The sequence below is a fragment of the Leptodactylus fuscus genome, chromosome 2 (assembly GCF_031893055.1).
Source record: "Leptodactylus fuscus isolate aLepFus1 chromosome 2, aLepFus1.hap2, whole genome shotgun sequence".
In the NCBI taxonomy this organism is placed as follows: domain Eukaryota; kingdom Metazoa; phylum Chordata; class Amphibia; order Anura; family Leptodactylidae; genus Leptodactylus; species Leptodactylus fuscus.
Window position 1 is genome coordinate 120,089,900 of NC_134266.1, and position 14,088 is coordinate 120,103,987.

The window sequence follows — 14,088 nt, forward strand, 5'->3', positions numbered from 1 at the left end:
TCACTATGTTTAAATTATGTTTTATTTGTAGGAATGAGAATACATAATGCATATCAGGTATTTACATTCCTAATCATAACTGTAGCAAAATTAAGGCCCGTTCACACGCGCACAGAGGGGGCAGATTATGGCACAAAATCCACATCATAATCCGCCCCTCACAATGGAGGTCTATTTAAACCGACAGGCTTGTTTTTTGCGTGAGCGGCATGCTGCTTCTCACGGAGAAAAAAAAGCGGGCTGCCCTTCAGGCGGATTCCGTGGCTCGGTGAGCCCTGGCGGCAGCAACCTCCGGAGTCGGCCCATTAATTTGAGCCGACTCCGGGGGGAAGCCGTGACAGTCGTGGCAAGCGTGTTTTGACCCGAGAGTGATGCGGCTCCCCGCGTCACTCTCAGTGCCTAAATCCGCTATACCACACCCTGTGTGAACTAGCCCTTACAGTTATGAAGTAGCCACCAAAATTATTTTTTGGTTTGGGGTCACTGCAACATGAGGAACTGTATTGCGGGGTCATGGCATTAGAAAGGTTGAGAACCACTGAACTACAGCAAAAAGAAATGCAAGAGGAACCAGAAAAAGTACTCGGGGTAGGACAGCAGCCTATTGCTGAGAATTTACTTATGTTCTTAGGGCTTTATACACACCACATTTTGAGGACTTACAAAACTGCGACTCTGATTTTATAGTCACTCTATTATTCAGTACAGCAAATAAGACCTGCCAGGCAATTGTTACGACATTCAATGTTGCTAATGTGAACATGTTAAGTGGCTGCAGTTATTATGTATTATTGGTTGTTCAAAAGTACGTCAGAAAGGATTATATCTAAGGAATGTAATTATATACCTGTTGTTTTCAATAGTTATTTTCTTCTACAAAACTAATTATATAGTAAGTAAAATAAATATACAACACATTTTCCAATGAATCTGTAGGACATCAATGTGTATTGAACAATGTGCCATTCACTGCTGCAGAAGTTCTTGTCCAGTCATTGTACCCTAAACTACGTAAGAAAGAAATAGTCTGGGATGAGGAATAAATAAATGACAAATGCCCACGCTAAGGGAAGGTTTAGGTCAGCATTGTGGCACTAAGCTGCACCGCTGTATAACCTCAGAAACGCTAGCAAGAAATGCACGCTGTATTCCAGATAATCATGGCGTGAACAAGTATGTAGGAGGTTGCATAATGGATGTGATTATACCTCATGGAGGAAGCTTTTCAGATTATTATTCCTGTATAGCCAGTTTTGCCACTAAATACAACAGCTCCTTTACCTAGTCAACCTTGCATAGGAAAACTAAGGGAAAATGAAGAATAGGGGAAGGGGTCCTTAATAATATAGGTTTATGTGTTTGATACGGTCAGTTTCTGTTGCTCTTTTGTGACCCATAAAGTGCAGCATGTTATTCTGCCATGGCAAAAATGCCTTTTTACAATGTGGGGCTTCAGCCCAAAATTTTTTCCTGCTCTCTCTGTTAGAATATACTACAGTCATGGCCAAAAATTTTGAGAATGACACAAATCTTATATTTTCACATCATCTGCTGCCCTCTGGTTTTTATGTGTGTTTGTCAGATGTTTTTATCACATACAGAAATATAATTGCAATCATATTATGAGTAACAAAAGCTTATATTGACAGTTAGAATTAGTTAATGCAGCAAGTCAATATTTGCAGTGTTAACCCTTCTTCTTCAGGACCTCTGCAATTCTCCCTGGCATGTGCTCAATCAACTTCTGGACCAAATCCTGACTGATAGAAGTCCATTCTTGCACAATCAACGCTTGCATTTTGTCAGAATTAGTAGGTTTTTATTTGTCCACCCGTCTCTTGATGATTGACCACAAGTTCTCAATGGGATTAAGATCTGGGGAGTTTCCAGGCCATGGACCCAAAATCTCTATGTTTTGTTCCCTGAGCCATTTAGTTATCACCTTTGCTTTATGGCAAGGTGCTCCATCATGCTGGAAAAGGCATTGTTGATCGCCAAACTGCTCTTGGACAGTTGGGAGAAGTTGATCTTGGAGGACATTCTGGTACCATTCTTTATTCATGGCTGTGTTTTTAGGCAAGACTGTGAGAGAGCCGATTCCCTTGGCTGAGAAGCAACCCCACACATGAATGGTTTCAGGATGCTTTACAGTTGGCATGAGACAAGAATGGTGGTAGAACTGCGAAGGGGAATAGGGAAGAAGATTGAACAGCCCACTTACTTGTAGTTCCACAGAAAATATATATATATTCCTCCACTGGGTTCGATGATGATATTTGATCCAGGAAAGAGTGAAGCACGTGATTACTGCCCACCGACCATGGGACGATTACAAGAAATAAATGGAAAAAGGAATCCAGCTCCACTCCAATTCCATAAAATGTAACTTTTATTGCATCAACTTAAAAAATCCATGAAGGATGCAAATCATGACTAATGTCACAGTAGGTCCATGACAATAAAGGGGAAAGAGCTGACGCGTTTCGAGGTAGAAAAAAGGACCTCTTAGTCGTAGCCTCTAGGCTACGACTAAGAGGTCCTTTTTTCTACCTCGAAACGCGTCAGCTCTTTCCCCTTTATTGTCATGGACCTACTGTGACATTAGTCATGATTTGCATCCTTCATGGATTTTTTAAGTTGATGCAATAAAAGTTACATTTTATGGAATTGGAGTGGAGCTGGATTCCTTTTTCCATGCATTTCTAAGAATGGTGGTAGACCTCACCTCGTCTTCTCCGAATAAGCTGTTTTCCAGATGTCCCAAACAATCGAAAAGGGGATTCATCAGAGAAAATGACTTTACCCCAGTCCTCAGCAGTCCACTCCCTGTACCTTTTGCAGAATATCAGTCTGTCCCTGATGTTTTTTCTGGAGAGAAGTGGCTTCTTTGCTGCCCTCCTTGAGACCAGGCCTTGTTCCAAGAGTCTCCGCCTCACAGTGCGTGCAGATGCACTCACACCTGCCTGCTGCCATTCCTGAGCAAGCTCTGCACTGCTGGTAGCCCGATCCCGCAGCTGAAACACTTTTAAGAGACGGTCCTGGCGCTTGCTGGTCTTTCTTGGGCGCCCTGGAGCCTTTTTGCCAACAATGGAACCTCTCTCCTTGAAGTTCTTGATGATGTGATAGATTGTTGACTGAGGTGCAATCTTTCTAGCTGCGATACTCTTCCCTGTTAGGCCATTTTTGTGCAGTGCAATGATGACGGCATGTGTTTCTTTAGAGATAACCATGGTTAACAGAAGAGAAACAATGATGCCAAGCACCAGCCTCCTTTTAAAGTGTCCAGTGGTGTCATTCTTACTTAATCATGACAGATTGATCTGCAGCCCTGTCCTCATCAACACCCACACCTGTGTTAATGGAGAAATCACTGAAACAATGTTAGCTGGTCCTTTTAAGGCAGGGCTGCAATGATGTTGAAATGTGTTTTGGGGGATGAAGTTCATTTTCTAGGCAAATATTGACTTTGCAAGTAACTGCTGTTAAGCTGATCACTCTTTATAACATTCTGGAGTATATGCAAATTGCCATTAGGAAAACTGAAGCAGTAGACTTTGTAAAAATTAATATTTGTATCATTCTCAAAACTTTTGGCCATGACTGTATATCTAGTTATGTAAATATTTTAATGATTGATAACATGATTGGAAATGATCATTCTTTTTGCCATTCATACACTGATCAGACAAAGGGAGCAGAAAAAATAATAATAATTTAATGGTGTGCAGCACAAACAGATGGCATTACCTTCAGGAGGTTCAGGAAGGACAAAAGCATTCAGCTGAACAGCATTTTTCGGTAAGGTGACCTCAACACTGTCTCCTGCAGATACCACAAGCTTATTGGTGACTAAAGAAAAAAAAAAAAAAAAAAACAACACAAAAATACAGTTAGCTCATATGTGCACACACAATGTAAAATTATGTACAAGCTATAATGCAGATTGGATTGAGTGCTATGAAATATGAATGATGAATAGCCAGGAGTGGATTGAGCAGAAGAGAGAAGTATAAGCATTTCCTATATATTTCCCATTCCTTTTGTAGCCCTACTTGGCTTTGGCTCAAAAAGCCACAGCAAAATCTGCTACAAAAAAGGTGCGTTTCCGCAACATGGAGCCTCAGCCTTAAAGTGCCCAAGAAAGAATAAAGAGATTCAGGATTTCACAAAAAGGAGACAAAATTTGTTAAAGTAGATTACAATATTTATTAATAACACAAATGCTGCCAGAAAATCTAAATTTCTTCAAAAGCTCAGTTATACGGCAAAGTGATTTCATAACAACATTGTGCCCTGTTTTTGTCCATATCCATTAAATGGGTTTAAGTGACATACACATGACTGTGCACATATAGCCAGGCAGCGATTAAACTGCACACGGATAACATGAGGGCACCACCCGTGCCTTCATGGTTCTATTCACTTAGGTCAGTGAGCATGAGCTGCAAAATAAAGAGAATTAGGACCTGTCCTTGGTTTTGCCCCTGGCTGATGGCTCCATACACGCAACTGTGAAAATACATGTGAATGGGTCATAGAAATGAATGCATCAGTGTGTTAGCTGTGAAAAACACTGACAATGCGCATGGTTGTGTGCATGAGCCCTTACACTTATACTAGCTTCGAAACTGTTAGAAAGATCCTGCTACTCCATTCAGTAACAGATCTAAAGATCATAATCAGACATGGTTATGGACATTGCTATGTTTGCAATATGATGCAAATACTGGCAATATCAAATATGTATCTAAAGTTTTCAGCAATGCCAATTTTTTCTTTTCTTTGTGATCCATGTTCATTGGTCCTGATGTGGACTCAATTCATGTGGAAGCAACAGCTTATTGACAGCCAGCATTCTGTTTTAGATGCTTGTACAGTAGATCTATCTGGTGAGGGCGTAATACTTATTCCCTTTCTTCTATTTGTGTTCTTGTTGTGGTTTACAGAGTTACACTAGGGAGCGCATTATTATTTTTTTTCTTTACAGGACACAATGATTAACTGTGACATAATAATGGATAACTGTGATAAAACTAAAAATTCTTAAAAGGACTAATCAGGACCGCACCAACAATAGAAAAATTAGATAGAATGTTAATAAAAAAAAAAAAAAAAAAACAAACGTCAAAAACTGGACTGCTTTATCAGGTAACAATAGGTAACTGTGACAATGGGGTATGGTGATATAATAGGGAAACAGGTGTTTTAAATGTTTAGTTTTGTGTTCATATAATTATTTATTTTTTGCTCTCATTTTCAGAGTCAATACATTGCAATGTTAACGCTGACAAAATGGTGCACTGGTTAAAGTTTGACCAAAGCTTTAGGAGGGATAATGCCTGTGATCAGTGTATAATACAGCCAAGAACTAACAGCTTTGTTGGCTGCCATATTAAAATACTTGACATCCGCTGTTATAGTACACCAGATGTCAGGAAAGGGTTAAAGGGTGAAAGGAAAGAGAACTAGGGGGGAGAGAAGGGAGGGGAAGGAAGGAGGGCAGAGAAGTAGGGTGGGGGTAAGATCAAGTCAAACCACCCCTCCAACCACTATAAACCAGAGAGAACCTCACTGGGGAACGTGCTGACCGCTTAAACAGAAGGGGCATCTTAATCCAAGAGGTGGAAAAAGTCTGAAGTCACCACGAGTGCTAAATGTGGCGGGAATGATTCTATATGTTCATGCTCCTCTGCCATCTCCTTCATCTGCATTATACAAAAGAATTTAGCAACTGTGCTGACATGGGAGTGGGGGGAAGGGCACAAAGTTGTTTACCATTAGTGATGGATTATTATTTAAACTGATTTAAAAAAAAAAATGGCAGAGTAAGGATTTCTTGAGCTTAGAGATGGATGATAGAGAGAACATGACCTATGAAATAAACGAGGATCCCTGTCAGATTATGCCCCATATAACACTACTGGATCACCGGACAGCTCCACCAAATATGGGCCACTAGCCTCTTCGTCTGCGGGTTGTTGGCGTCGATATTTAGCAAATTGCTGCCGTCGATGGTTTGCCTGCTCCGGCATTTCGGCAGCTGTTAAGCTGTCATGCTGCTGAACTTGTTCCTTACACCGTGCCTGTGATTGTTCTGGCATCTCAGCAGCTCGCTGGGACACCATATTAATGAGCGTGTTCTTGGCGTTGATGATCCACATGCTCCGGCGTTTCGGCAGCTGTCAAGCTGGCCTGCCGCTGAACTTGTTTCTTGCACTGTGCCTGGGATTGTTCCGGCATCTCAGCATCTCACTGGGAAGCCATATAATGAGCATGTTTTTGACATTGACGATCCCCCTCAGCTGTGCTTGAGAAGAACTCTGTGACTTCTGGCTAACTTCATAGCTCTCGTTGTTTGCAACAAATTAGATTCTCTTTTTCCAGGCATGTAAAAAATTGGCAAACTGCCAATTTGGATGAAAGCGGTTTGCCCATGTTTGTCAGAATTTGTACACAAAACAACATATTTCGTCCATACAGCAGCAGAGATGGAAACATAGCGGAAGGGCCACGCTTCCACATGGGTACAAAGAACAGAGTAACCATGAGCCCAATGGAAATAATCAATGGAAGGACAATCTATCCACATGAAAACAGAAGTATACATGGCAGAAGCCAAAAGGCCTATAATCCATAAAGGCAGGATGAATGTCCAAACATGACAATCATAGACTAGGACATTTTTCAGACCACATTGACTGAAGAACTACTGTTCAATTATGGAAGACAAGGCAGACAGAAGAACTTGATAGCAAACAGGTCAGATAACGGCTGGGACATAGCTGAGATGTGGCAGGCAGAGACTCTGGCAGCAAACTGAAAAAAGGTCACGACCAGGTAACTGAAGTCATTGCTCAGCCGAAGTGTGACTTACAAAGCTGACTTAAGTACATACAGACAGAAAGAGATTGGAAGGAGAAATTAAAAAGAGCATGCAGAGGTAGCAGGCAGCTAGGTCTTTTGGGAAAGGCAATATGCCAGCAAGCACAAAGTAACAACATTACATTGTAACATCACAATGGGGCATTGTGACCATTATCCAGGAATCATATGTGGCTTGCGACCTCCATCAGTTTGGGTGTAATGGACCCCTTAGTTATTGTAATCAGTGCTTATGGCCATAAGTCATAAATACTGGCAATGCTCAATATGTATCTAAACCTCTTAGCAGTAGGTAGATGTAGTATAGTACCATAGTAAGATATCTGCAAATGCTTTCCCTAATTTTTTTCATTTAATAATTTCTTTTCAATTGCATGTGACCACCTGTCCAAGTTCAATATACAGTATGTCATGTTCTCAATATGAATTAATAATGTAGAAAAATAAAAAATAGGAAAAATATGAATTGAAAAGTTATGTCCTATTTTTTACTGGTACTGAATACATAAAGAAACAGATATGTACTATCTGCACTATATATTTAAAAAAAAAAATACATCAATGCTGCAAGTCAAAGACTTAAAGTATGCTTGTCATCAGAAAAATGCATTTGAAACACCTGAAATAATGAAATCTCAAGAGAATGCAAACAAGGAATGGATGGAAGGAAATGCTAAGTTATATCCCTAAAATTAAATGAGAAAATGCCTACATTTTCTTTTTTTTTTTTATTTGTGGGTTGGCAGAAGGATACGGCAAAGGGCAAGGGAATACTTTGTTTCAATATTGGATAAGGAACAAAAGGAAAGTCTTTCATGCAGAGGACAATGAATTACAGTACACCAGGGAGATAAGACAATACAAGTGGATCCTGAATGGTAATTTTTTGGCTGCAGGGATGCCTCCTGGCCCTGGATATGGGAGAGCAGTCATTCCCTAGGATGGCTGGAACAAACAAGTGCTCTATTTCAAAAGCTAATGGTGTCCCCTCTGCAACAAAGCTGACTGGAAAGGAATACCCCCTAGATACATTGCTAAATATCTACGCCTCAGTGCTTTTATACCTCAGTATACATGCTTTACTCATTGCTGATTTTGCTTTTTCTGTCTGAATTCACTTCTAAAGGCAGGTCATGTGCTAATGTATGCAATAACAGAGTTAATATTAATGATATCACAAAGGTTCTCTAGTTTAGGTAAAACGGGTGATATATCACAGTTGCAAAAAGGGATGACAATTGACTTTTGGGCCAAAGGTGCCAATGTTTCTCAAACAGTGAAGTTTGTGAACTAACTGCATTTCTGCTGTGGTGAAATTGTATCGTGAGTAGACAAACGGCACCATTGATTTCACCGACTAGGAAACCTTGTGTCATTGATACGAGAGGTCTGCTATGAATGTCAGCAAGAGAAAATCGACCAAACTACAGTGGAGCAGCTCACAATGAAAACAAACCAGGGGCTACCAGGGGCCAATGTACCTTTGCTAACAAAGGCTTCAATTTGCACAGCAGTATTGGAATTAGACCACCAATAATTGACAAAGGGTTCTTTGCTGTAAGAGAAATAAGGTTATGGAATGCATTGCCACGGGAGATGGTACACCATATTGAGTAACTCCTGGCCTGTCTAGCTGCTGTCCGTGCTATACATATTGGTTACTCTGGATATTAGCTGGTGGTCATAATCATCTCTGTATATAGCAATTTCATCCTGCAGACGGACTGCTACATTAGGGCAGATTTATGAATGAATCTAAAAGAAAAATGCGTTGTTGCTTGTAGCAGCCAATCACAGCACAGCTTTCATCTTTTTGTACTATAACAACTTAAACCTGTGCTGTAACTGGTTATATGGACAATTAATACAATTATCCCTTTAGTCGCTTTCATAAATGAGTTCAACTAAATAATAAAAGGAATCTATAATCGGAAATAACCTTGTTTGGTTCAAGCTAGTATGTCCAGATGCCTGCTACAAAGTAAACCTCTGCAGCTACTGAATCTCAGACATCATGGATGACCCATAACCATGCAGAAGAATAAGATAAGATAATCCTTTAATAGTCCTACCATGGGGAAATTCAGTAGAAGAAATAGAAGAAAAATACTAAATAATAAATAACAGAAATATTAAAGTATATATTTTAATTAATAAATAAAATGATACATCTAAAATGACCTAGCCTTCCCACGGACTGTACACAAATGTATCATAAACCATAAGTTATGTATGTATGCTACACAATATTGCTAAAATCTTCCATGCATTATTACTGATTTAACCGGAACTCTACACTCAATAATTTCTTGTCAATAACCCGGACTAATTTGCTCAACCCATGCAAGATATATAATATACATGAAATGTGTAAATTTCATCTAGTATTTTATTTACCATTTCACTACTCTAACACTTGCTTTTTTTTGTCAGGTACAATAAAATATGAAGAATGAAGCGCAAGATTATTCACCTAAACAAGATGTGTAAAAAAGTTCCACAGTAATGGTAATAGTACAAAAGTATAATGGCAGGAAGACTTATTCAACTTGTACTATTACAATATTTGACTTGTGGATAATCGGTACATAACAGTAGATGGTTAACCTATAAAGGCTATTAAATGTGAAGGCAATAAGTATATCCTTTTGGATCTCCATCAGCATTTGTAAGATGAGACATGTAAGCTTCTTAAAGAACATTAACCAGGTTAACATTTGAAGTGTTGTCCTGACTGGCTTGACACCAATATCATCACAAGACCTATTTCAGATAGGGAAATGAGCCTAAAAGCAGCTGTAGCTGTACCTGCCTCCACCAACCACACATGAAAAGCAAGCCGGACCACATTTATTGCCTAAAGTATGTTTTAAACATCAAAACTAAGTTGAAATTACAATGTTTAAAAATAACTGTAGAATTAAATGAAGCCAAAAAATTCCAATGACGGTACAGGCTATGGAAGAGTACTGACGGGGTGGGCGGGCTATGACTCTGGCTTGTAAGGCCCACCTTTCTGATTAAACTTAACAGCATTGATATCTCTGGCACCCATGTGCATACAGCCAAAACTGACAGAGTGCTTTCTATCTTTCTGTCAAAAAGGTGGACCTTACAGCCTAAGGTCATCATTTGGGTCGTGGAGAACGCCCCCCTTCAACAGTGCTCTTCCATAGACTTGTACTGAATTCAGTGCACTAGTCAACTCCACAGTGGTATAATACCATCCAATCACTCTCCCCTAGCACTTTGTTTTTACTGATGTTGGAATAAAGGGCTCAGTTTTATGAAAGAGACGCTCTGGGTGAGTGCCACCGCTTTTGATTTTCTAATTTTTTTTTTATAATAATGTCTGTTGAACAAATATACATGCACACAGCCATATCATCATTTCTAGGACTACTCTAAAAGGGTGATAACACCAAATATTAATTTGGAGCTAACTTGGTGCTTTTTTAAAATTTGGCTTTAACGAAGGCAGATTGCGTCATCAGGGAGGCATCTGATTGGCTCCAAATTTATTCTGCAGCAGGACAACAACCCCAAAAATACAAGCAATATCTGTCAGGATTCTCTATTTAGCTGTTATTCTTTTAAGGTTGCCATGTCAACATGAGAGCCTTCTGCAGTTTCAGAAGTTCCTTGGGAGTGTCCAATTAATAGCTGAGGAGGAATATAAAAAAACCCCTCCCTCCTGAACCAGGTTGGCTCTGAACTCGGATCGTGTGAATTGAATTGCTTTTCTGACCCTCGGCTTGTTTCTGCTTATTCGTTTGTCTGATGATTCTGCCTCTGACGTACCCGCATGGAACTTAACCTTAGCTTTATATTGGATATCAGTTTTGTCTCCTGATTCTGCTTCTGCCGACATCTCCTGGTATTGACCATTTGCCTGGAAAATTAAATCTCCTGTTTCAGATCCACCTGTAAGTAAACTGTGGGTTATGGTGGAGTGGAGAGTTTATTTCTGGTACGGATAATGGTGGAGATAACTCGGACCCCAAATTCAGAAAAGTTCACCTGGCCTTGCAGCTAGTGCTGGTGAAGGCGTTTGGAGGTCTGGACTTATCTGACTGTGCAAAATTGGATTTGTTTACTGCTCTTTGTTATCAGATTCCGCTTTTGCTGACATTTGCTCCTAGAACTCAACCATAATAATATGATTAAGAACTATCTTTAGCATAAATAAGAAAAAGTCCTGGCAGTGATGATATGGCCACAAAGAACTCTGGTCTCAACATCGTTAAGTACAGTATGTCTATCATTACAAGAAAAGAGAAGAATTTGAGCAAACCTACATACACATAAGGATTGAGATTAGTTCTCCAGGATGTTTGAAACAAACTCCCTGCTGAATTCCTTCAAGAACTGTGAGCAAGTGTGTGAAGAATTGAGGCCATTTTGATGACAAAAACTGGTCACACCAAATATTGCCTAGATTTATAGTGCTCTTTTGTCCTTTCACACTTGCCTAACATTTTTGCATTGTATCATGTACATATATACATACCTATATAGAGTACAGACCAAAAGTTTGGACACACCTTCTCACTCAAAGAGTTTTCTGTATTTTCATGACTATGAAAACTGTAGATTCACACTGAAGGCATCACAACTATGAATTAATACATGTGGAATTATATACTTAACATAAGGGGGTCTGTCGAGGTCTTCGGCGTCGGTCGAGGTGGGGGGCATGTCAAAAGTTCGCCACGGGGCCCCGCCATTCCCAGTTATGCCACTGACACACACAAATTATATATATATATATATATATATATATATATATATATATACATATACATACACACACACACACACACACACACACACACACACACAGGCTTGCAAAAGTCTTCATACCCCATGAACTTTTTACATTTTGTCACCTTACAATCACAATCTTAAATGTATTTTATTGAGATTTTTAGTGATAGACCAACAAAAAGCACATAATTGTGAAGTGGAGTGAAAATGATACCTGGTTTTCACAATTTTAATCAAATAAAAATATGAAAAATGCGATGTTCAAAAGTATTCAGCTCCTTGTATTCTGATACTACTAAATAAAATCCTGTGCAATCAATTGTCTTCGGAAGTGATTTAATTATTTAATAGAGACCAGCTGTGTGTAATTTAGTCTCAGTATAAATATACCTGTTCTGTGAAGGCCTCAGTGGTTTGTTAGGCTGGGTTCACACAGAGTTATTTGTGCCGGATTTTGACGTGGAATCCGCCTCAAAAAACCTGCCTCCCATTGACTTCAATGGGAGCCATTCACTTCCTTTTTCCGCGAGCGGGAAGAAACCATTACGGAAGACTGGCAAGAAGAAACCCATTGTCGACAGAAAGACATAAGAAATGCCGTTTGTAGTTTACCACAAGTCATATGGGGACACCGCAAACATGTGGAAGAAGATACTCTGGTCCGGTGAGACCAAATTTGAACTTTTTGGCCTATATGCAAAGCGCTATGTATGGTGGAAAAGTAACACTGCTCATCACCCTAAAAACACTTTTCAGGGACAGGGAAGCTGGTCAGAGCTGATGAGAAGATGGATGGAGATAAACACCAGGTAATCCTGGAAGGAAACCTGTTGGAGGCTGCAAAAGACTTTATACTGGGAAGGAAATTCACCTTCCAGCAAGACAATAACCTTAAACATACAGCCAGAGCTACAGTGGAAAGGTTTAGATTAAAAAATATTCATGTGTTAGAATGGCCCAGTCAAAGTCCAAACCTAAATCCCATTGAGCATCTGTGGCAAGACATGAAAATTGCTGCTCACAGACGCTCTCCAACCTATCTGGCTGAGCTTGAGCTATTTTGCAAAGAAGAATGGGCAAAAATCTCAGTCTCTAGAGGCACAAAGCTGGTAGAAATATACCACGAAAGACTTGTAATTGTAGCAAAAGGCTCTACAAAGTATTGCTATAGGCTGAGTACTTTTGCACGTCATTCTTTTCAGAGTTTTATTTGATTAAAATTATGAAAACCATGTATCATTTTTGTTCAATTCACAATTATCTGCTACTTTGTGTTGGTCTATCACTTAAAATCTCAAAATATATTTAAGTTTGTGGTTGTACGGTAACCAAATGTGGAAAAATTCAAGGGATATTCATGCTTTTGCAAGCCATTGTAAATGCATGGTCGATTTTCTTCAGCCCTTCTCATCAGAAGATGCTTCTTGTCTCCTTTACAGATATTGTAAAATTTTTCTTCCATGTGGTTTAATTGCTGATATCTGATCAGAATGCTCTGATAGCACAGGTCTACATTTTATAAATAAGAGATAAAGGATTACAGAGACACAGTATTAGGAAATCATGCATACCTGGTGCTGCTGAACCAGTAGGAACAGGGGTTGGATGTGTGCTTGTGTTTCCTGGCACCAACATTGGTGCCAGTGTGAACGCACTTGGATTTCCTCTACCGGTAACTGATGAGCCATTCAATGGTAGAGATTCTGTGGCATTGACACCGATTATTGGATTTCCAGTGACTGTACTTTCAGATGGTGGAACAACAATGGACAAAGATGAAGAATTTGGCTGTAAGAAAAAAAAAAAAATTTGGAACAAATCACGGAAATACCATTAAAAAGGTTGTTCATGACTAGATATCGATGGTCTAACCTCAGGATTCAGAGGGAACCTTGACTCTATGCTTCCAGTAGATAAAAATCTGATCTGGTCAAGTAAGCAAGGCTTCTTATTACGTTAGGTTAGCACTAGCATTTGGATATTTTGTCCCCCATTCCACTTAAAATATGCGGACAGATAAGTTCTGCATACATTTTATAGTTTATAGGATCTGCTGTGTGACCTAGCGTTAACTGACAAAGCAGTAATCTTCAAAAAGGTAAAGAAATTGATACAGAAAAGATAAATGAAAACTATTGAAGAGAATCTGTCAGCAGAAAAATAAGTATCAATCTAATAACAGAACATTGTAGAGCAGCTTCTATATTTTCCAAAAATGCCTTTCCTACTCTGCATTGCAGCCCTATTTTCATAAACTTTAGGATTTTATTGCAAAACGCATGCAAATTAGCTAAAAATACTGTGTACAGTTCTGGGCGCCTCAATTCAAAAAAGACATCGATATATTGGAGAAAGTCCAGAGAAGAGCAACCAAAATGGTGGAAGGTCTGCAAACCATGTCCTATGAGGAGCGGCTAAAAGAACTGGGATTGTTTAGTT

General features: G+C 39.4%; 1 protein-coding gene across 1 annotated transcript in view; it reads right to left on the reverse strand.

Moving 5' to 3' along the window:
* KIAA0319L (KIAA0319 like) overlaps nucleotides 1-14,088 on the reverse strand; it is a 91,156-nt gene that overhangs the window by 34,761 nt on the left and 42,307 nt on the right. The window contains exons 5-6 of the mRNA XM_075264481.1: nucleotides 13,221-13,437; nucleotides 3,748-3,849 (exon numbers count right to left, since the gene is read on the reverse strand). Coding sequence (XP_075120582.1) covers nucleotides 3,748-3,849; nucleotides 13,221-13,437 — 319 coding nt within the window. The remainder of the gene's footprint in view (nucleotides 1-3,747; nucleotides 3,850-13,220; nucleotides 13,438-14,088) is intronic.